The 24158-nt window shown below is 33.6% G+C and overlaps 2 protein-coding genes across 6 annotated transcripts; one reads left to right on the forward strand and one right to left on the reverse strand.

Moving 5' to 3' along the window:
* The first annotated feature begins 936 nt into the window (after positions 1–936).
* On the forward strand, positions 937–16050 carry LOC132307914 (serine/threonine-protein kinase BSK7). Of its 5 annotated transcripts, none has more exons than XM_059805802.1 (12): positions 937–1315; positions 1412–1533; positions 1702–2070; positions 2149–2369; positions 2969–3104; positions 5243–5376; positions 5484–5589; positions 7280–7365; positions 10423–10611; positions 12984–13136; positions 14772–14892; positions 15291–15429. In XM_059805802.1, the coding sequence occupies exons 3-11, from the start codon at positions 1989–1991 to the stop codon at positions 14865–14867; spliced, it is 1203 nt and encodes a 400-aa protein (XP_059661785.1). In that variant the 5' UTR covers positions 937–1315; positions 1412–1533; positions 1702–1988; the 3' UTR covers positions 14868–14892; positions 15291–15429. The 5 variants fall into 5 exon arrangements, with proteins under 5 accessions (XP_059661785.1, XP_059661782.1, XP_059661781.1 ...); XM_059805799.1 differs by having other exon boundaries at positions 939–1315; positions 1385–1533; positions 14779–14892; positions 15291–16050; XM_059805798.1 differs by having other exon boundaries at positions 939–1315; positions 14779–14892; positions 15291–16050.
* A 1507-nt stretch (positions 16051–17557) lies between these two features.
* On the reverse strand, positions 17558–19684 carry LOC132307915 (5-amino-6-(5-phospho-D-ribitylamino)uracil phosphatase, chloroplastic). Its single transcript, XM_059805803.1, has one exon. It carries the CDS (start codon positions 18925–18927, stop codon positions 17779–17781), a length of 1149 nt encoding a protein of 382 aa, XP_059661786.1. The 5' UTR covers positions 18928–19684; the 3' UTR covers positions 17558–17778.
* Between the last annotated feature and the right edge of the window lie 4474 nt (positions 19685–24158).

The following is a 24158-nucleotide window of genomic DNA, read 5'->3' on the forward strand; positions in this document are numbered from 1 at the left end:
ATTATATTTTATTATCTTAACTAATGCAGAGGAGTGATACACCGGATTAGTAACATAAGAAAGTATTCGTGATTTATTATTATTATTTTTTCTTTATTTTTTTTTTTTTAACAATAATGGTACATTCTCAGGAAAACTCAAAAAATTTAAAGAGACTCCAATTTTAACTATTATACTTATTTTGTAAAAATACATAAGCAGAATATAAGAAATACTATCAATCAGGTTTACATGTCATTAGTTCGTTTTATAATACTGTTACGTTATAATTTAATGAAGAGAAAATTTAAAGTTACCAAAAATCAACAATTAAACACTCATTCTCATGTTTGGTGGTCGATTTTCCACAATTATAGCATAACTCTTCACCCACACAAATATATTATAATAATAATATTTTTTAAAATGATAGGAGTATCATTTTAGTCTTTCAATGGGACACAATAATACGCAATTGATAAAAATATTTAATATTTCCGTGAAGAAAGTTAAAAACTCATTGTTAATTTGCAGTCTCATGCATTCCTATTAGCATTTAAAAACTTATCATCAATTAAAAAACAATTTGAAACAATCTTAAAACTTTTAACACCCACAAATTATCAATTTATATCTTACAAAATTCTATAAGCGGAAAAAAACATATAATTCACATAACGCACTCAAAATAATTGAAAAAGATATTTGTTGTAGTTGTACTGTTTATAAACTTATCACTGTAAAAAATAAAATAAAATGCAATTTAAAAAAGTTTAAAAACACATAATTTGTATAGCGTTTCTCAACATTTTATAATAGTTCTTTTAAAAGTAAAATATGAGCAAAAAGGAAAAGAGGAATTTTTTTTCTATTACCCTGCTCTTTATCTGGGCAGGTAATTATAACTTAAATAATTTTGTAATATAAAGTTTTGTTTTGTGGCCAATGGTTGGCAATTGATTATGGGGCTTAGCTGCCGAAAAAATATAGAAAAAGAGGGTTTATGTCGGTGGAAATTGGAAAACAGAGTAATTGAGTACACACTGAAGAAGAGATCTATATCTGTTTCTATCTACTTCTATATCAACATATCTATATACTCAATCTCTCCTTTCACTTTCGGAACTTCTCATTCGTAGATGGCATGATCTTGATTCAACCCAGTTTACCCCAATCATTCCTTAATTTCTCAAACCACTTTCTATATATGGACACATAATATTTATATATATCGATAGATATACACATACGTGGGTTATGTGCGTGGATAGTCAAGGACTTACTTTCTATCTTTTTTCTTCCGAATCGAGCTCAACGAAGCCCTTGGTTATAGAAGGTTTGAAAGTGATTTTTCTTTCCATTCGTGTGCTGCTATTGCCTTTCATGAGTTCTGATTTGACTATAGACTTGCTTGATTGACTATCCGCGTCAGGTTCTGATTCGTGTTGACTCAGTAAAAGGAGTTTCTGAAGTTGCAGATAGAGTGTTTCGAGATTTCGAGTTAACTGCTGCCCAGGTTGAACTGAGTTGACTCAGATTTGAATCATTATATTGGTATGTGTATTTCTACTTGTTCATTACTCACTAAGTGTTTTTGATCAATTTTGTTGTAAAGGGTAAATTTGTGTTTATATAAATTCGCCGTGTTTGACTGTATATACATATGTATGTCTATATAGGAACGTATGAATTGGTTTATGTCAACGTGAACTTTCTTTGCAGGTTTTGGGAACTAAAAGGGAAACAATTGACTCATTTTGATTTATGCCAGAGGTCAATTTGTGTTTGTGTAACTGGAAAAATTTAAAGCATGACTGTTTTCTACATGGGTTTGGTGCTCTTATTTACAAGTTGTATATATTAAGCTGCAATTTGATGGGATTTGAACTTGTTCACTAGAAGGGACGTAACTGGACTGGCGTGTGAAACTTGATGAACTGTTTGTGAGTTTCGTTGATATTTGAAGCTTTAACAGTCATTGGTGTCTGCTACCTAGTTCTGATATTGGGATGGGCTGTGAGTGTTCCAAACTCACCAGCTGCTGCTGGGTCTCGGAACAAAATGGACCTGTTCATGAAGACCACCTTGTTGGTATGCCAATTTATGTTTTTTAGTTTCTCGTTTCGCTGACTAGGGCCATGTTTGACAAATTTTTATGTTCGTTGCCAGAAAATGATGAACAGAGCGAAGTTGATGATTTGCCCACATTTCGTGAATACACTGTTGAACAACTGAGGATGGCTACATCTGGATTTGCTGTAGAGAATATAGTTTCTGAACACGGGGAGAAGGCACCAAATGTGGTTTATAAAGGGAAGTTGGATAATCAAATGCGTATTGCTGTAAAACGCTTTAATAGATCTGCTTGGCCCGATGCTCGACAGTTTTTAGTAAGTACATGCTAACCCTATAGCAATCTGACACCACATGTTATTTTCAAGAAGTTTTTCTTTATGTTTTAGTTTATCAATGCTTAATCATCCTGATTCCTAAATAATATATATTCTCGATAAATACACGAGTTTATATTTGTTCGACAAAATTATTTATACGTCACATTGTTAGTAATTATGTTGAGGAAGACTTGTTTGGAACTTTCGTTTCCTACGTTTGTCACATATTTTGTTTTGACAACTTGTATTTATACATGAATAATGGGAGGTGTATCTACAATATCAGCAGTTGACAAGTTAAATGTTCATTGTTGAATTATTCCAGTTGTAAAGGTTGATGAATAAGTATGCTTATCGGCTTCATATATTTTATGCTACATTGCAAACGCAGAAGAATGATAATGTGCATGATTATTTATATCTCCCCTTCTTTATTTCACTTCAATTTGCAAACATTATGGCCTGTGAAGCTTATTTACATCAGTCTTGTACTTCATGTATTAAAGTTTCTAACATGGAATTCTCCTTGTAGTTGCAATAAAAATTTGAGTTGGTTATCTAATGTACCGATGAATTGATTTCCTTCACAACTTTAGGAAGAAGCAAGATCCGTCGGTCAACTCAGGAACCACAGATTGGCAAATCTACTTGGTTGTTGTTACGAAGGTGACGAGCGGTTGCTGGTTGCAGAATTCATGCCCAATGAGACACTTGCCAAACACCTATTTCATTGTAAGTTTGTTTTGTAAGGCTGTTAGATGTATAACTTTTTTGTTATATTTTCATGTGTTTAACAGTCTTCCAACATTCATTTCTATATTTGGAAAATTCAATTTTTTTTTTTTTTTTTTTTTTTTTACAGTAAAAACCAAGGTTGATATCAATTTGAACTTGCAATTTCTGCTTGTAACTCTTCTACTATGATAGAGTGGAAACTCATAGAAACAATTGTTTTTGGAACTCAGAATGGTTTCTATATTTTACCAATTGACTTATAATGCGAGGTTGATAGTGTTAGGGAAATGAATATTTTCAAAAATTAGAGGAGGACTTTTCATCAAATGATCTTGATCCATCGAGCTACTTTAATGCAAGAAGAAGATGATGATACATTCATTAGATTTAGTAAACTTAGAAGCTTGAGTAAGCTTCAAAACCATCCACAAAGGGAATGTTCTCCCTTATGAAGATCACTTTAGCTCCTTCGTCCTTATCAGGTCACCACCATCACCATAGTAGTCTTACCTTTAGGAATCACCAATATGTCTCCATGAAGGCCTTGGATGAATAGCTTGTGGAGTCTTTACTAGATGAGAACACAAATCCTAAAATTCTAGAGAGTGATATTTATCTTCACAAACTAATGATACCCAAAAGCTTACTAACAATACACATCATATATGTATTTATAGTCACATGACGTGTCAAAAGTTATTCTCAATCTTTACAATTAAAGTGCTATCTTCAATCTAATGCACCTCTAATATCAAGTTGGGTTGTAGGTGAGAATCCTTTAGGCTTACTATTCTCTTGGCTCAAATGAATTAATAAGTGTTGACCCGGTCCATTATACCATGAACCAAATTCAATTAATTCATAAAATAATTTTTACTCCACCAAAATAAATTAATTGATCTCCAATCAAATAGCAAATAACCACTAAGTCAATGTTGTACTTTGACCCCTCTATGCATAATTAGCTATCGGATAATTGTAGCCATCAATTCGGCCGCACGATTAATATATTTATTTTGATTTCTTGATTATTTCCTGGCTTGATCACAATAAAATATTTGCTTGACAAAAATAATAATTTAGTAAATAAATACATAAAAATCATTTTGTCAAAACACACGAAGGCCGTCGAATTTACTTTGTGATCAACAATAATCAATACAAAATAAATGCAACTAGCAATGATGCAAATATTGAGAATATAACCCTCTAACTATTAATTACATAATTACCCAAAAGTGCTGGTCATTGGATTCTGAAGGCTCCGCCGAACAAATCAAAGTAATTACTAATTAGTAAAAGAGTCTATATCTCTTTATGCTTGAGCGTCATATGTTTTGACATTGATAGGGAGCTATTGCATACGACGGTTCTATCAATATATCTTAACCTATCGCGAATCCGGTGCAACTCTTAGTTAATTAAGAGTCCATTCTTAATTACCGACTATGACCTATTTATGGTTTCTATTTATATTCTCGTATTGATCGCCATCAAATATGTATAAATATCTCTTGCAACCAAATGGACATATTTAATTCCATCATGAATCGAAAACATTATACATTAACATTCACCAATTTTATCATACATTAATGTCATTTAAGATAAGGAACAATGTCTATACAATTCAAGTAAGAATTTGCTATGCCAGGGCATACAAATCCCAATAGATAGGAGTGCTAATATGACAAAGAAAAGATGACATCTGTCGTCTTCTTCCTGCCTTGGCACAATTTTTTTGTGATATATTATTTTCTAACCTCTATATTACTATATTATTTATGTTTCCCACCCCCTCTATCATCAATGTTATGTCCCCTTTGGGCATAAGATAATCTATTAGTCACCACTGTTGGTCTTGTGTGTCTTTTTATTTCTAGTGAATTCAAGAAATATCTAGTAGCTCATTGTTTTCGATTTCCTTTTCCATAACTCTAGCTCGAGTTAAAAAATTTGGAGCAATCTCCCCCATAATTTATATACTTAATTTCTTTCATACTTACCCAATCAAATTTGAGTATGCTTCTCTTCTGGTACTATTTTATTTTGTGTTGAAATCATTTCTCCTGTTTGATCATTTTGTTGTATATTTTTTAAATACAATATTGAATTTTGTTTGCATGCTGACTCAGGGGAAGCGCAGCCCATGAAGTGGGCAATGCGATTAAGAGTGGCCTTGTATCTTGCACAAGCTCTGGAATATTGCACCACTAAAGGACGAGCTCTATATCATGATCTTAATGCTTACAGAATAGTCTTTGATGATGTAAATATACTATAATTTTCTAATTTGTCATCCATTTCTTTTCTTTTCTTATATGCCAGTCATAATTGAATTTACACACTGCTTGTCCTTATCTTGTTATGTTACAGGATGGTAATCCTAGATTGTCATGCTTTGGTTTAATGAAGAACAGTAGAGACGGGAAAAGTTATAGCACGAACTTGGCATTTACTCCTCCTGAGTACCTGAGAACTGGTAAAACCCCTCTCAAACAAGAAATGTGGTCATGCAAAGTAAAGTTTCTTTGGCAATCATTCTATATCTATCTGGATTTTGTTGTTATACTTATATTTGAGCTTGGTACTCAAATCCTCATTCACCAACTCTTTAGGATTTTGCATTTTATAATCATAATTGTTCACTTTGGTTCTGGCTCCCCCCCCAACAACAAACCACTTGGGATTCATGTCCACTCCAAAAGCTCGATACCTTCTACTTGGTGGGGTATATGAGGAGAAGTAGGAGTCCTTATTGCTCTTGACATTCATTTCTTTGTTAAAATTGCCGCTTCTGCATTTATGAATGACATTCTTTGTCTTACGCGAAGTGTCTTATATGTTTGAGTTAACCAACAAGCTAAACTTGCTTCAACTTTCCAACTTTGTCATATTAAAAGTTGATTTAATGTGCATATGGATTACAGTCATTGAGATAACTGAAGTGTAATGGTTATTGAAATGTGAAATATGCCATACAATTGAGAAACTTACACATATTGCATAGCTTTTATTATCTCACCGGTAAAGGATACAGTTTATCTTTATAGTTTTTCATGAATTATTTTAAACAATTATTGAGTGTGAGTTTTTTTTTTATTTATATTTTTTATTATAGTCTCAGGTGATAATGCTGATTTTGCGTACTTATTATTATTATTATTATTATTATTTTCCTAGTTGATACTCACACACCCCCCTCAAGGAATTGTTAGCACTCAAGAGGAAATTATTATTATTTTTGGTTCCAAGCAAGAAACTCACACACTCACATTGCCCCTATGGGGACTGGAACCCTCTACCTTCTACTTTGGAAGGTGAGGATGTCCCATTGGACTACATCCCTTGGTAAATTGCTCTATTTGGTATCCCCATTTAAAAATTTCCAGTTTGTCAAATTTTGTAAGCAATCCTTGGGTCGATAAATGGTCTTAGGAAATTTTGGAGTAACAAAGGAGAAAAGGGAAAATTCTCCCAACAATGCTGATTTGAATGATGACCCTCAATTTACCCATAACAGCTGGCTAGCAAGACAGGAGGCTTATGTGATCTGTAAAATTCTTCTTTCTCTTTATTTCATAGAAGTAAGATCGAGGTGCTTGTTTTGTTTGGTTCATTATTCAGTTTCCACATGAAAAAGAAGACCGTCCTTCCTCAGTGTTCTCTTTCCAGGTCTCTCTTCCTTGTCTAGCTTTTATCTTCTTCTTACTTTTATACTTGTTATTTTTTCCCTCTTTTTCTTCCCTCAACGTCAGTAATAATGAACTAGTAGTAGATCCATCTTGTTGAAGAAAATCAATGCCGAATTGGATTCTATTTTGCATTGATGAAAGCCTCATTCTCTCCCACTTCATATTTTCCTTTTAGAAGCTCTCTCTCTCTCTCTCTCCCCCCTCTATACATGTGTGTGTATATATATAACCATATACTGTATATTGATGGTTATGATCGGAATAATTTACAAAATGATCAAAATGTGAAGGCATTTTGTGACTAAAAAATTTCATGTTTTCTTCATGTGGGAGTTTGTACAGATGTGATAACATGAACTAGTCCTGGTATTTTCTTCAGCCTTCATGGTTTTATTGTTCTGTGAATGTTTTTGAGCATGTCATAATCATTTATCTGTTGATGTCGCATATAATTCAGGTCTATTCTCTTGCTTGTAGGAAGAGTAACACCAGAAAGTGTGATGTATAGCTTTGGTACCCTTTTACTTGACCTTCTCAGTGGAAAACACATTCCTCCAAGCCATGTAAGTCTTGCTCAATTCATGTTATTATGGCAAACATGATGCGCTAATGTTTTTTTTTGGGAGTCTTTTTTCAATATATTTTGTTTAAACACACTGAATACTAGCTTGGTGAACAAATTTTTACAAAATGCTATTTAGATAGATGTGTTGAGAAGGTGCCAGAAATTTCTAGGTAATCGGGTGCCTGAACACCACCTTCATCTTTCTCCCGTTTATTTTTCTTTTCGGATGGTGCTATGTCTGTTGGAGAGGCTAAGCAATTCATTTGGACCAAGAGAAGTTAACAATATTCATGCATATAATGCCTCCGGATCTGAAATCTTACAAAGACAAATGCCCTCTCTTGGAAGCCTGTGTCATCTCTAAACCCAGCCGCCACGCCGCCCCCCCTTCTCCCTCTTTCCGCTCCAATGATATATTTTTTTTAAACCATGAAACATAATTTTCCTAAGAATATTAGATTTGTCATCTTTCATTTTGCAAAACAGTAGCATTTTGTTGGAGTTTGTCAAAGAGGGAAAAATAAAAAGAGAAGAAAAGATGAAGCTGTTGGTGGAATTGTGATCTTCAAATGAGATGCTGAACTTCGTGTGGTATGACATATATAAATAGATTTTTTGGAACGATGAGTACAGCTAATGCGATATCCAATGACCAATCATTCATTAGGTGAACTCATCCCTCAAACCAAGAAATAAAAAAGCCGAAAGATAGAAATAGTGTGGACACTGCCTTCTTTCAATCTCCAAAGAAGAAAACCTGCCTGGCTATCTTGTCTCCTTGTATAAAAAAACTCATAATCAGAAATGAAATTTTTTTACAACTAATTGTCACGGTTTTATTTATTTGCTTCTTAAAGACCCATTTTGGATTGAATGCCTGTTGTTCCTCTGCCGTAAAAGGGTCTTGATTCCTATCTGCAATTGAATAAACAATTGAAGAAGCAAAATATAGGAAAACTATGGCCGAGGTGGTCTTAGGGCTGAGGATGTGCTTTCTTAGTTTTTATTTGCCTTTTTGGCTTTTTCATGTGTATTGAAGGGTATGCCCTCTCTTCTCATGTACTTTAATGCTTTATTCTTCTAATACAACACCGACTATAAAAAATAAATAAATAAAACCTATGGCCAAGGCCCAAGATTAATCATAGAAAGGATTAACTTAAACGCGAAACTCTTCTAAAATGAGCACTGGAAGCTCTCTCTGGACGTGAATAGCACCACCGACTAAAAATAAAAACAAAAATGAGAAAAGAAAGAAGAAACATGTCAAAAATGTTGAGCATCACAAATTGCTTATAGCGGTTTTGTTGGGAAGTTTTGTTTGTTATGCAATGAGTGAGTTAAAAATAATCAAGATTGAAGTTCTATTCAGAACGTGGTTATGGAGTTGTAGTCTTGTAGAGCCTTCTAGATCTGATGTTTCTGGTTGATGGTTGTCTTTTTGCTTAGACTTGCACTTTGTGCCCCTTGTACGATTGTCATACATTCATTATTACAATAGTAATGCTAGATATCCTGGAATCCTTTTCATGATACACGTTACAAGATATTATTGTGGGTCCATTCAACCTCACACCACATTGATTATGTGGACTGAAAGGAGGTTCCATATAGTACGGTCCCATCAAGTTGCATTTGATTTCATAAAGTGGGATTGCTTTATCAGTAACTTCTATTTTACCCATTCAATTTTACCATTGAAATTCAAGTGCGTGGATCAGTTTGTTAAGCATTTTAAATTCTGTGACCATTATATGACAGCTCTCCTTCAATCCAGATTATCCGTATCATAAGACAAACCTAGGTTAGGGCATTAAAATGTGTGATGATTATTTATTTATTTATTAATTATTATTTAAAAAGGGTCTCATTTTCCTTTTATACTTGGGAGTCCTACAAGTAATAAAAAACAAATTGGATGCCTATGAAAAAAAAAACCAATTGGACCTTTCTCTGTGTGTGTGTGTATTTAATTGTCTTCCAAACTTGGGACAAACCTTCTAATGAAAAAAATTATATGGTTTCTGATAAGTAAAAATGTCTTAGAGAGCCCTAAAAGTAGCGCAGCCCAAGTGCACATGCCAACGCTGAATATTTAAGAGCCAAATTTATGCAAACACAGAACTTTAGCCAGATGAATTTATATTAAGGCCGTACTTGTAATCAGACATATCACTAATTGCACCTGTTTTAGGGCTGTTTTGATTTGTTGATATAAGTAAGTTTTTTGGATCAATATTTAGGTTTTGAACAAAATGATTTTGACAAAGAAACAGATTGTCTTGCTTTTGTTTGCACGCATCGGTGCCTTTGGCTGTATTTGAGTGTGTATAATTATATATACATGTATTGTCAATGATTTTCTCACAAGGAATAGCAAACTGAGGGAATTACATAGGGAGGTGGGAACAACTATTCAATTGGGTAAATCTTCTTCTTTTTTATTTTTTATTTTAATCTCTCTTCTGCATCCTCTATACTCTCTCCAAAAAAATTTCTGTGTCTTAATTGGGTATCTCTCTAAGTCACTCTCCCCTATGAAATTCGAAGATTTATCTGAAATTGAATCACTTTAATGAAAAACTTTCCGTTGATTTTGTAATAATTGGGGTTCTTGTACTAAATAAAAAATTTATCAACAGTGAAGCGAAAGAGGTGACAATGCCAGTGTATCTGATAAATCATGGACAACATTTGTAGTTTTTAGCTGTGGGGGTTGAATGAAAGTGTGTTTGGTGAATACTGAATAGATGATAATGGCGGATTAGTATTGGACTCAAGTGATTGAGTCGTGTTGGAATCTTCTCCCCCCATCTTTCTTATATATTCTCTCTTTCGCTGAATTCTTTGTAAAAAATATTTCAAAATTACACGTGGTGCCAAATCATTATCCACGTCATTCAAGATAATAGAACATGAAAAATATTTGTGATCTTTAGCATTTTTCTTAGTTTATTTATATTATTCAAGGTGTGCACTATTTCATTTTGGTATTTTATAGTAACTAAATTGCATATAATTGCCACCTAATACTCAGTTGCACAATTTATGTCAGGCCCTTGACCTAATAAGGGACAGGAACATTCAGATGTTAACAGATTCCTGCTTGGAAGGCCAATTTTCTAATGATGATGGCACTGAGTTGGTGCGCTTAGCTTCAAGATGTTTACAATATGAGCCCCGAGAGCGGCCGAATCCAAAGTCATTGGTTGCTGCTTTGATTCCTCTTCAGAAGGAAACTGAGGTTGGTTGTTTCATTAAGTGGCAGGATGTCTCAATATTTCTGAGCCATTACTGTTTATAATAGAACGTTTCCCTTGTTATAGTGTTTGTAGAACTTCAAACAATATGCTATGAATTTTTTTTCAATCTTATATGGGCTATCCTTTTAAGTCATGCTTAGTTGTGTAGTTGCCAAAAAGCCATAACTGACAGGTGAGCTCATGTGAGATGGCACCATCTTTTAGATATATGTTACCTGCTAATTGTGTCATGGCTTCTATAGATTATGTGTTATATTTGAAACAAACTAAGAAGCATTGCATGAATAGCATGCTATCACAATCTTGATTGCTTATTCTGGCATGACATCAGCTTGGTAGTTGCTTTGTGAGTTTCTTATTCTGTTTTGAGATTTTTTTTTTTTTTTTTGGGAAAATGTCAGTTGTCAAGCCAAAAGAAAATTCATCATAATATGGAACAATCCAAAAACTTTGTTGTCAAGTGGATCGGATTACCTAATATTATCATCTTCTTTTTTTATAAGTAAAGGTTTCATAGAAGAGCATTCAAAAGGGGAGCGCATCCCGTATACAACTTCACAAAGACCAAAAGGTCACTATAGATTCAAACTATCCAAAAAATACGTAACTGATTTGCTATACCAACCATGAATCCAAAAACAATAAGGAGTTAAGAATATAAAATTTAAAAGCCCAAATAGGAGTCTCTTCCCCTTCAAAGGATCTCCTATTTCTCTCCCTCCATAGGCCCCACCATAAGCAAAGAGGAGCAGCCCTCCAAGCTTCCCTAGCTTGCTTTTGCACTATGCAGCCTCTTCAAGCCTCAAGCATGCTCATCGTAGAATGCGGCATGACCCAATGCACTCCGAAAAGGAAAAAAGGCATGACCTATGAGCCACTAGACAATGCAAGAGAAGATGATTCACTGGTTTCGCATCCCTCTTACACGCGCAGCACTAATTGACAATAATCTGCCTCCTCCTTAAATTGTTGATCGTCAGAAACCTCCCCAAACCTACTTATCAAAATAAAGAAACCTCCCCAAAGCTGCTGTCCATCCGAAGAAAGCCACTTTTAAGGGGGCTTTTGTACGCCAAATTGCTTTCCAAGGAAAGGAAATGCCTTGCACATCTACCAAACCCCTAAAGAAAGAGCGGACCTCAAATCTCCCACGGGTAGCCACCACCTCAATCTACTCATTCTACCCCCTTACCACCTATTTGCTGACTATAAATAAGGCGTAAAACTGTACAAAATCATCCACCTTATTTTTCAGTTTTATCATTATATTCTTGAATTGATTCACACATAATAATAGTCTGATTCTAGTACTAGAAATAACTTCTGTTGAGGTTTTAACTTTAAGTTCTTCAGAATATTATAATCAGCTTTTTTGAACTAGAACGATGATTCTACTACATGTTACTATTTTTTCTGAAATGAATATTTTTCTCTTAGAATAGCTACACTTTATACATTAAATCCATGATGATTCATTTCCAAACTCTGTAATTTTATTTTTCAAAACCTTGTTTTTTCAGCTCCTAAGAATTCCTATATTATTGTATAGCTAATATTAATCCTACTTATTCTTCGAAGTGTTGAAATTTGATTTGGTCCTGCATCAGACACTCAACCCCATTACAAGTGAATCTGTAGTCCCAGAAACTGCTTAAAGAATGCAGAACATCAAAAAGTATACATATGTATATTTCTATTTTTGACTAGTAAAGTTGTTAAAACATTGAAATATATACTTGCATCATAAAAGGAAAATGAAAAATCTAGTGCTGTTTGGTTAACTGTACACCACTATAAAACTCCACTATAACCTGTCATTTTCTCACTAAGATTTAAATCCCATTTTCAATCTTGTTGATCAACCATTAAATAGTTTGAGTTTCAAATATTTTTCCCTGGTTAGGTTCTTAAAGAACATGAGTGATAATAAGAACTTTGTGGCTGTGAAACTGAGAGAGATTTATAATTTTAATAGGTAAGTTGGAGCAATTATAGAAAAAGAAGTGGATGATGGAATTTGAATCTCAGATGATCAACTCCAACTGTGTGCATCTATGTGTGATCTTGGTGATTAATTGGGATACCTTTTTCATTCAAGTTAAGTAATATTAACAGGCATTATATATTACTCTCATCTGTAAGAGTTATTTGCTTTGGGATGTGCTGTGTCGTTACATGCATGTTCATACGGGCCTGGTTATTTAACCAGAGTTCTCTTGGCATTCTTATAGCTTAATATTACAGTAAATGTAATATAATACTCACTTTCAATATTGGCTGCTGGCTTCTCTATGTCTTGAGAGCTGATCACTGCTATTAGCTGGAAATGAAGTTTTATCAATTTGTTTTGCAGGTTCCTTCTCATGTATTGATGGGCATACCACATGGCGCTGCAGCTTTGCCTCTTTCCCCACTTGGTGAAGCTTGCTTAAGAATGGACTTGACTGCCATACATGAGATCTTAGAAAAGATTGGATATAAAGATGATGAGGGAGCAGCAACTGAGGTTTGTTTCTGATACATTAGAGAGAAATATTTGTAGTTTGACCTTAATATACATGTTTACTTATATATTTTATCTTGTACCATAGTTATACTTAATGTTTGGTCCTTAGTTGAGAGTTGATTCAACAATTATACGTGTCATATTATAGCATTGTTAATTCCTTATGTATTACTGTACATGGCAGCAACTAGAGTGGCAGGTCCCTCAAACTTTATTCAAATAGTTTGCTCTTTGGTGCTGAGTTACTCTTGGTGATTGTATATGTGTGGACATGCTTTTCTTAATTTTGTAGAATTGTTCATATCTATAATTTTTTTTTTTTATTTTTCTGACCAGGAAAAGAATAAAATGTTAAGCAAGCCCAAAGTGGTGAAATCCTCCCTACATAGTTTTGTAACTTGCACCTTTTTACAATACTGGTAAATGGTACAACATGGATTTGTGATTCAGTGACAGCTTGTTTTACATTGTTGGATCCATTCTTTAATAGCACAAGTTTTTCTAGGTAAATGGTTACTAAACATGGTATCAGAACTTCGGTTCTGATTTCGAGTCTCTCCATTTGCTCTTTGAACTTTGTTCTGTACGTCTTTTTCTTCATGTGCCCCAGGCGATTTCTTGACAATTTAAACTTTTGGGCAATTTCATAATATCTTAAGCTTTTGGGGTTCACAGGACCATTTCATAATATCTTAAGCTTTTGGGTTAATTGTTGATTAACATATAACATAGTATATGTTACTTGGCATTTGGCCAGATCATGTTGCGATCATTAGGGAGTCTACACTCCACATTCCCTATAAGCATTTACACCAAATTTTTGTTTTCATTAAAGGAATGCTAAATGATATAATCACGGAGTTCTCTAAGACCATTCTAATTTCAAAGGTTGATGAAGATCAACACAATCAATTCTCTACTTATAGAAGCTCGAGATTGAGTTCTGCAGCTAGAGGTTTTTGCAACTTGGCAAACCCATCTTGTTCCCTGATATTTAAAAGCTTTACATGATATCCAACTCTGATGTCATGTAAATTACATGATACATATTTACTTCAGTGGCTTAATCTTGTTAGGATATTTTCATTCAAATTGCTTCATTTTTCATCATGAAAATTTTAAGGGTTTAGGCTGATATATCCAGTTGTCTTATGTTATGAGATTGGGTGAAATTAGTTCTAAAGGCTCTCATTTTTTGACGACTTTTTGTAGCCCATAAGTAGGGCTCTTGGTTATAAAGTGAAAGGACACTCTTAAGATTAATGAATAATAATGGATAAAGCGCTCTGAGCTCTCTCTTTCTCTCCGCCTCCTGTTTATACATACACATATATGGAGCCACCTTCACACATGCTCACACATATTTTGAGGGATCTTGTGATTAAGAGGTCACTTTGCACCCTCCACAAGGGCTTTCTAAATGGGCATTATTTACCTCAGTTGCATAGTTTGCTGGTTACATATATGCACATATATTCTTTACCCTTGTAACTCTGTTTTCTCTGTTAACCAGGCATTTTAATTGTCATGTATCTTCTATGTGTCACTTGCTCAACGAATGCTTTTATGCATGCCCATTTGTGTCAGCCTGCCATATGTACCATATATGGTCTTTGCTTACTACTGTTTTCCTAGCTTGCAGCTTTCATTCCAGATGTGGACGAACCAGATGCAGGAAACATTGAACTCAAAGAAAAAGGGAGATGTTGCTTTCCGGCACAAAGATTCTAGAGCTGCAATTGAATGCTATACCCAGGTGAAATATTACCGTCTTACATGGAAGCTTTATCTGAACTGAGTTGCACTTCATTTCCAAGTAGTTTTCTACGATTCGGCTACCTTATTCCTTGCAGTCTTAGAATTGTATTATGGTCAGTGGTACAGACTATGAGTGTGGAGGGAAATGTAGAATTATGATTTTCTATACATTTCATAAATTATGATTGAGATTCCCATTTTTCATTACTTTATTCGTCATCTTATTTCTGATTTTCCAACAGAAGTACTATAATTTTGGGCAAACAATATGTTGTATCCCTGAAGTTCATTTGTAGTATATTTGCGTTGATTTTTATTTAATTTTTTACACACACACACACACACACACACATATATAGATATATATATATTTTTAATTTTTGGTTTTGTTTGCAGTTCATTGATGTTGGAAGCATGGTATCCCCAACGGTTTTCGCTCGTCGTAGCCTGTCATATCTCATGAGCGATATGCCGCAGGAAGCCCTCAGTGATGCAGTACAAGCACAAGTAATATCCCCTGTTTGGCACATTGCATCATACTTACAAGCTGCTGCCCTTTTTGCCATGAGTAGGGAGAACGAAGCACAAATTGCACTCAAAGAGGGTTCAATACTTGAAGAAAAAAGGATCATGACTTCCTGATGACCGAAAAGAGAAATTCTTTCTTTCTACTGAATTCTCCTCCTCCTCCGAAGGTGTCTAGACATCAAAGGCAACCATGATTTCCCGGCGGAATGATTACCGGTTCTTAACCTCGAAAGAAACTTAGAATTTAACGGACATGGATTGTCTGCGTCCTCTGCATGCATGACTGGTTGGTTTTGTAGTCATGTTGAAGCATTCTTTTGCAACATTATTGGATGGGTTGGTTTTGGTCACTGGGGTAGGGAGATGCTTCCTTTGGTATTTATGATAAGTCGGTCCTCATTGGCAGTTGACTGACCTTTTTCAGTAATACAATATTTGGAAATAATTCAGATAACATTGGAACGAATTATATGTTTATAGAGGATTCAGACTGTAAAATTACATGCAAAGGGTGAATAGAAGAAGAGATTGTCACCATGCTGTAATTTATGTACAGTACCATATGGATTGCTGTTGATGTGAAATTGGTTGTTCTTTGTATGCTATTGCCTTGTGCTGGTTTTTGCTTTGTAGTGGAGTTGATATATGTGTTTTTGTCTGTATCACATGTTCACAAATATAAATATATATATATATATCACACGTGTATATATTTTATGGAGAATGCACTCTACAAAGGATTATGTCATCTTGGTGCCAACTTGTGGCGCAGGAACAAGTATTGGCTTGCTCTCCAAGCCACTGGACTTGCTTGATTGAATAACATTAACGTTGTCCACTTGTCTTCCCTCTTTTAAGTATGCCAAGTTGCCAATTAGCTTGTTACTTCTTCATTTCTTTTTATTTTTTATTTTTCTTGAAAGTTCAAATTAACGTGTACAATCTTTTCCTCTCTTTTTGAAAGTTCAAGCAAACGTGTGCACCCCTATAATACTGCCTTTAGCGGGCTCGTATAGGAGAGATCAGAACTAGGACATAAATGTCCGGTGTTATTGGCTTAAAACTTGCTATCTACATTTCCTTCAAATTGTAGTTTTTTAGAGTTCGTTAACCATGTAATATTTTGACACAAAATTTGCATTGAAGGTGGTTGACCATTTCAGTCACTCTCTCTTTGAACTATGTTTGGTCAGACAGAAAATGCTATAAACTGAATGGGAAAAGCAATTTTTTTTTTTTTCAAGCAAATAGTAAAAAATTAATTAATTTACAGCGTCGGGACGCATGAGAACATATGTTAGCAACAGGCAATTATTTGCCATAACATGTATTGATATATGAACTAGGGGTTTTCATGGAGGGAGTGGTTTGGTGAGCCAAAAGAGAATTGCTGATGGTGTTCTCGACACATACACTAGTCATCCCGCGTGGACTCATTCATAATCACTTCACAATAGACTAGTCATCCCGTGTGGACTCATTCATAATCACATGGAAACCAAAAAAGAATTGGGGTAATACTGTATTTACCATGTGACTCGTATATACCACTTTTCACTCAAAGGAAGGGGGTCCAAGGTCGGTTCTTCCACTAATTAGAGAGAAGGCTACTCCAAGGGCATGGACCATCAACCTCACTTTTCCTTGTGGCCTGCAGTAATGATGTCTGATGTGTAACCTTTATTAGGAAAGCTTCTATATTTGTAAACTCCATGAAAAGAACAATTTTCAAGAAACTTTTCTTTGTTCATTTGGTTATATGAAACTAGCAATAAAAAGTAGAAGAAAGTGAAAAAAACATCCCAAAAAACAAAAAACTGCTTTCAAAAAACAAATAAAAAAAATATACTTGGTTTGTAACTATGAAAACAGTTTTTTGTGCTTAGAAAACTGAAAACTGTATAAAAAAACTCTGTTTGGTTTAGTTTTCTGAAAACTCAGTTATAAAAATGTTTGTTTTCATAATATAAAAGATTTTTCTCTTATAACAATTTTGTTTTCATAATTATAAACCAAACAAGCCAAGATCTCTGACAAGAAGATTTTTTTAACTCTTGTACAGTTTTCTGATTTCAGTTCTGATTTCCCTCGACTAAATTTTCCAGTTGCAGAGGTCCAATTGTTCTTAAAGGCAATTAAAATCAGAAGAAACACAGAACTAGTAATGAAGTCTCATACATATACATTATAGGGATGATATACATACATGATGACATAAATGGTAGTCTAATGTAGACCACCTTTTTTGGTTTCTTTAATTTTTCTCTCCTATTCTTATACACAGGATAACCATTATAGAACTATAATCTCATCAAGAATCAGATGAAAGCACAACATACTGTACATTTGAAAGAGGTTACCAGAAATCATCAACAGCCACCGATGAAGATGGAAATGAGTTATCTTCCTCTTCCTCCATCTCCAATTCTGGCTCACTGGAACCAAACTCCGCAGATTCAATAGCAGCAAGATTCTTCAGATCAACCACTGAGAGCTCGTCTAGGCGCCTCACCACCAAGTCAGCTGCAGCAAGCTCATACACGGGATGCTTGCTGGCAACAGCTATACACTTCATGCGCACATCATGGGCAGCCTCCACAGTTTGATTCGAGTTCCCAAACACAATACAACGCTCAGGTATGAAATTCAAAAGCTGAGCTGCATACACAAACATCTCTGGATCAGGCTTCCCTCGGTGAACATCCTCAGCGGCTACAATCACATTAAAGACCCCTTCAATCCCAATGGCCCCAATAGCATTCTCAATTATTTTCCTTGGCCGGGTTGACACCAATGCCATTGGTATCTTGTAATGCATCAAGATGTTCACAAACTCCTGAGAGCCAGATCGAAAGCTATATATCCCACCCTGCAAAGCTTGGTAAATCTCCTCCTTCCTAGAAGCCATTCTTCTCAATTGAGATGGGTCTCTTGACCAGCAAAGAACCTCAGATATTGCTTGTTCGTTCTTCATCCCTTCTATTCGACGGAGTATGAAAGTTGGGGGAGGGGATTTCCCTTCTTCTTGAGAAAGAGCCAACCAGGCCTGCTTCTCGAGATCAGGGTTGTCTTCAATTAGCACCCCTTCCCACTCAAATATCGCACCTAACCACCCACAACCCATTCTTTCTTGCCGGAGCAACGGATTATGCAGTGAAGCATTATCGGCCTTGTTCTCGGGAGGCCACAACCCTGGTTTTCGATCTACAACAGTATCAAGGTGGTACTTAAAGTCCCTCTCAATTCTCTCTTCTTCTTCTCTATATGAATATGCCTCTTTCGCCAATTCCATTGCTTGAGCCTTGATTGACCTGTCTGCTAACCTAACAGCTCCCAATCTTGGCAAAGGAGAACAAACAGTAGAAAGCTTTCTACCAATAAATTTTGTAACTGGGAGCTTGCAAACCTGAACAACCTTCCTTCTGGTTGGGACATCCTTACCATAATATCCTCCACACACTGGTCTTAACCCTAAAATGGATGTTGCAGTAATTGATTCCACCATCTTTACCAACAACTAGCAAAATCTGAACCCTTATGTCAGAAACCTCTTTCTAGCTCAAAATCAACCAAACTTGGCCCTATTGCTATCAACCAAACTTGGCCCTATTGCTACCAATCAAACCTACCCAAGTGGGAATTCAAACCCTAACTTCACAAATATACTTCTATGTTATTGAACAATTAAATAGGGCCAAGCTGAAATCAATTAAATCTATAGAGCTAAAGATGTTACAAGCATAGCTCAATTTCTTCAGATATAAAACCGCAGCTTTTGTGAGATAGACCAAGTTATTCTCAAGTACGAGCAGCTTTCATTGCAAATATCCCGGGTTTATTAAATAAACATCAAATTACTACCATGAACATTCCTTTCGAACCCAAATTTAAGCAAATCCAATAAACCCAGGACACAGATTAAGAAATTAAAGCAACTTAAGAAGCCTCTAATTCAGACCCAGAAAGAGAAATTGAATAATAACGAGATAACAATATATACACAGAATATACCCACCAAATTTCAGACAATTTACAGCTTCAAAACCACACCAAATAAGAATAAAATCTGAAATTCGTGGGAAGAGAATTCAATTACATGTATATATATATTTACAGAGAGGGAAAAGAGAAGGAAAAGTTGAAGAAGAACCAGGGAAGAAGCCAACCGCTGATTGAAGATTGGATAGCAGGTTTGGAGAGAGAGAGAGATATATTAGATTCTTCTTCGAATATGTTTCTGTGGTTGAGAGAGAGAGCGGAGAGACCGCCTTTAAGAACACGCTGGTCGGTTGGGCCGGCGAAGGAAACCGGGTAAAACTACACGTGTCGGTGGTATGATGTCCTTGCTTTTCCTTTCATGACTCGTATTTGCTACTTAGTGGTCGCATAATGCTCCGAATTTTACTATATATTACAATATTGCCATCTACTTTTTGTATCGCTATACTAAATTTTGTAACGATATTTTTTTACTTAATTTTTTTTTTTTTTTTTTTTAGTAAAGTACAGCCACATTTCTTAAAATTTAGCAAAAAATTATTCAAAATAAACTTACCTATTTTTTAGACAAAAATACCCCTGAAAGTTTAAAAATGGACAAAGATATCTCTTTACACGAGAAATTAATCAAATTACCCTTTGACTGTTTATGAGACTTTTTTAACTTTACAATTTAATAAATTGGACCAATTTACTCTCATGAACCATTCATGTATAAAAACAAAAAGTAAAAAAAAACTTTATATTGTTAGTTTTTTTTTTTGTTATTTACTTTATAAATGTCCCAACTTCTTAAAAATGTAGACGTCTAAAATAATTTTTTGATCAAATACATATATTTCAAATAAATTATATTTTGTTATTACTTCTTTTCTTTTTCTTTTTTATTTTTAAATTAAGATGCTTAATTCTTTCATCTAAAAAAATTAAACCAATCTATTTTTCTTAAAAATAAAAAATACGGTACTAGTATAATTTTATACATCTTAACTTTATACATGCCTTTGTTTTTTTTTTTTTCCCCTTTGTTTTATTATTATTATTTTTTCCCTTTGTTTTTTTATTATTATTTTTCCCCTTTTATGTTGGGAAATACATAATATTTGATATATAATTTAAGATGCATAAAGTTATACTAGTACCATATTTTTTATTTTTAAGGAAAAGAGATTAGTTTAATTTTTTTAGATAAAAAATTAAGCATCTTAATTTAAAAATAAAAAAGAAAAATAAAATAAGTAATAATAAAATATAATTTATTTGAAATATATGGACGTCTATATTTTTAAGAAGTAAGAAGTTGGGACATTTATAAAGTAAATAACCAAAAAAAAAAAAAAAAAAGTGAACAATATAAAGTTTTTTTTTTTTTTTTTTATGCATAAATTGTTCACGATGGTAGATTGGTCCAATTTATTAAATTGTAAAGTTAAAAAAGTCTCATAAACTGTTAAAGGGTAATTTGGTTAATTTATCATGTAAAGAGGTGTCTTTGTCAATTTTTGAAACTTCAGGGGTTGTCTTTGTCCAAAAAATCGGTAAGTTTCATTTGAGTTCCGTTTGTCAAACTTCAGGGGATGTGACTATACTTTATCCTAATTTTTTTATATATAAAATGGCCATGTTGCCCTTCTTTTGAGTTATGGTGTTTTTAATAATGTTGGACAAAAAATAATTTTTTATAAAAAAATTTTAAAAAAAGAACTATTGACTTTTTACATTTAAAGGAGAAGTCAAAGTAATAAAGTTTAAACAATTTATCCATGTGTAATTTATCCAAACTTTAGGAGAGATTAGTGTAATTTACCATTTCTCTCTTGTCTCCGTATTCATTATATATATATATATATAAAGTTGTAAAATTTTTATAAGACCCTTTTTGATAAATTGCCAAAAATAAATCTCTAACTTTTGTTGAATATTTGGGTCCGTCCCAAGACGTTCTCATAACTAAGTATCAAATCTAAGATTTAGTTCCTCTTAAATTATATTTCGCTATATTTATTAGATTTTAAAATAAAATTAATATGTTAAAAATGAAATAACGTCTTGAAATTTTAGTTACTTGAATTACAGTTCCTAAAGATGATCGTTAATTTAGGAGGAGGGATTATATTTTTAGAAGGTCAACTCATCTGTGATGATTGTCTGATTGGGTGATAATTTTGACCTCAAAACGTCACAATGAGAGGGCGGCTTGATTGATTTTTGCACGCCTATGTACTGTTCATATATACAATCATTATACATATACAATCAATACATTCATACATTCTTCACGTGTCTTGTACTCTTATTTGAGAAATTAAAATTATTAAATCAATATGAATAATTCTTTAGAAACTGAAGAAAATGCATCAGTGCATTAATACTTACATAATACATATATATATATATATATACTGACCCATAAACAGAAGTCCCACTTGAATATTTTATATTTATATCCAAAGACTTAAGATGCCCCCAACTGTCACACTTGAATATTCGTAGTATATATATATTTATAAGTTCTAGCTAGGTTGGCATCTTGGGCCATCTTTCTAGGCCATTGAATCATTAATTTCTTTTAAGAGAAGGCATTTAACACAAGCTAACTTTTAAATGCTTGACGTTGCATATATAAATATATATAATGATTTATTGAGTAAAATAATGATGCTAATACCAGCCCTACCTTCAAGTAAAAGAACACGTACAAGGAAGAAGAAAGGAAGCTTTTAGGAAACAGAAACAAGGAGAGCATATAATATTCATTATTATACTAAATTTATAATTAATGACTTATGGATAAACCCTTCTCCAATTCATATTATTATTCCGTTTATATTTTAGTTGTATTATTAGAACTAACGTTTGGATAACATATTGTTTTAATTATTTGGACAAAGTCATGCACATATAAAATGTGACAAGAAAGAATCCAAATGTACTCTCCGTAGTTCACATTTTTTTTAAAGTTGAAGGCAATTAAAATTTCAAAAACCTTTGTTCAATTTTTAAAATGAAAATAGTATGTCAAAATTGCAAAAGTAAGGACTTGCTTGATTTATTATTTAAAAAATAATTTTATTTTTTAATATAACTAAAAATTAAAAAAATATACATAAACTCTGCATTATAAAGAAAGGGTTTGTTTTCGTAGAATTGTTTTTTATAATGATCTGAAAATAATTTTCTATTTTTAAAATTCTTCAGAATTATTTTTTGAATGGCAAACCAAACACAAATCATAAGAAATATTTGTAAATTATCAAATAAACTTTTTAATTTTTATTCTAAAAGATTAGAATCCTTTTAACATACATTTTCTCACAAGTAGAGTTGTTTTTGAAAACACTTCGGGTATGTTTGGTTATGTGGTAGTGTGGAATTGAATTAAAAAATTGAGGGATTTTTTTGTTGGTAAATAAAATATGATGTTTGGATCAGTAGAATGTAATTCATTTTTAATTGTAAGACATTAATTTTATACTACTAAACACAAAATTTTAATTATATGCATTTCTTCTCACTTTATTGAACTCAATTCTCCCAAATTTTAGAATAAAATTCTGTACACGAAGCTCATCATTTTTGACAATTGCCAAGCAAAAACAGTTTTGTTGTCATAATGTCAACAATTTGAACAATCATATTCCACATTGAGCTTCCATCATTCTAAACATTTTGGGACCCACATGATCATGACTGCTACATTACATTGCATTGCCAATATAGATAGATTCATGAATCAGAATCATCAAGTTACAGCATGATGCTAGCTAATTGAAATTGAACACTGGTTGGTACATAAAAGGTGTGGTCCATGATTTGATATGAGAAGGTGCAATCCGAGACGCCACCGCACATAATTCCAACCCAAAGAGGGCCCCTACTTAGAATCCACGGACTTCATTCTCCTTTGTCCAACAGCGAAGCCTACTCATAGATTCTTCTCTGCAAATATGAGAACATTGCCCATCCACGTGGATTCAACTCTCAGCAACCAGCTGGTGCCACGTGGCACCACAATATTGAGCCACCACAGCACTGTACAAAATATCAGGGGCACTATAGTGAGGATTTTTGGATTCTCTCCATTAGTTTCTCCAATTCTCCATCTTCAAAACAAATTCGAACTCTACCAAACATGTCACTACCTATTAAAGAGTCACGAGTCTAACTAAAATTCAACGAAGCCTTCATAGGCTAAGCTATAGGGTTGCTTCTTGTTGTTTTTGAATGAGTCAGATTTGAGCATTCGCACCATTTCTCCTTTAATTCTTAATATTCTTATTATGAAAAAAAAATTTAAAATAATAATAAAAGTGATGATGTAATATGGTCCTTAACTTCCAATGGCTTGAAAATGCTCTAAAAGAAATACTAAAAGGGAATACAAAATTCCTATAAAGAAAAGGAAAAACAATTTAAATAGACAGAGGCCATGGGTTGGTGAAAGGTGATTCACCTTAACCTGCATTAAATATCTTTAATGTGAATTTGGTAAAGTCATGAATTTTGTCACACCCTAGATTTATTTAATAAATAACATTCTTAATAAGAATTTGGTGAAGTCATTAATTTTATTTATTGTGTATATTGAGTGAGCGTGTTGCACACTTTCTGATTTTATTTGTGAAGGACTCCATCTTTAGTCTTTTAATTTAATGAAAAAAGAAATATCAAGTTGGACAAATCGTGAAAATTAGTTTTGGAGTTTGAAATGTATAATATTTTTGAGAGTCCGTGTTT

Source organism: Cornus florida, unplaced genomic scaffold (genome assembly GCF_030987335.1).
Source record: "Cornus florida cultivar Cherokee Brave unplaced genomic scaffold, ASM3098733v1 CherokeeBrave_3.0.0_Hap2_Chr05, whole genome shotgun sequence".
NCBI classification, from domain to species: domain Eukaryota; kingdom Viridiplantae; phylum Streptophyta; class Magnoliopsida; order Cornales; family Cornaceae; genus Cornus; species Cornus florida.

Coding starts and splice junctions, on each gene's coding strand:
- LOC132307914 (XM_059805799.1), top strand. CDS start 1,989: ATGGGCTGTGAGTGTTCCAAACTCACCAGCTGCTGCTGGGTCTCGGAA. Junction 5,377..5,483: donor ACAGAATAGTCTTTGATGAT/GTAAATATACTA, acceptor GTTATGTTACAG/GATGGTAATCCTAGATTGTC. Junction 13,137..14,778: donor ATGAGGGAGCAGCAACTGAG/GTTTGTTTCTGA, acceptor CCTAGCTTGCAG/CTTTCATTCCAGATGTGGAC.
- LOC132307915 (XM_059805803.1), bottom strand. CDS start 18,927: ATGGTGGAATCAATTACTGCAACATCCATTTTAGGGTTAAGACCAGTG.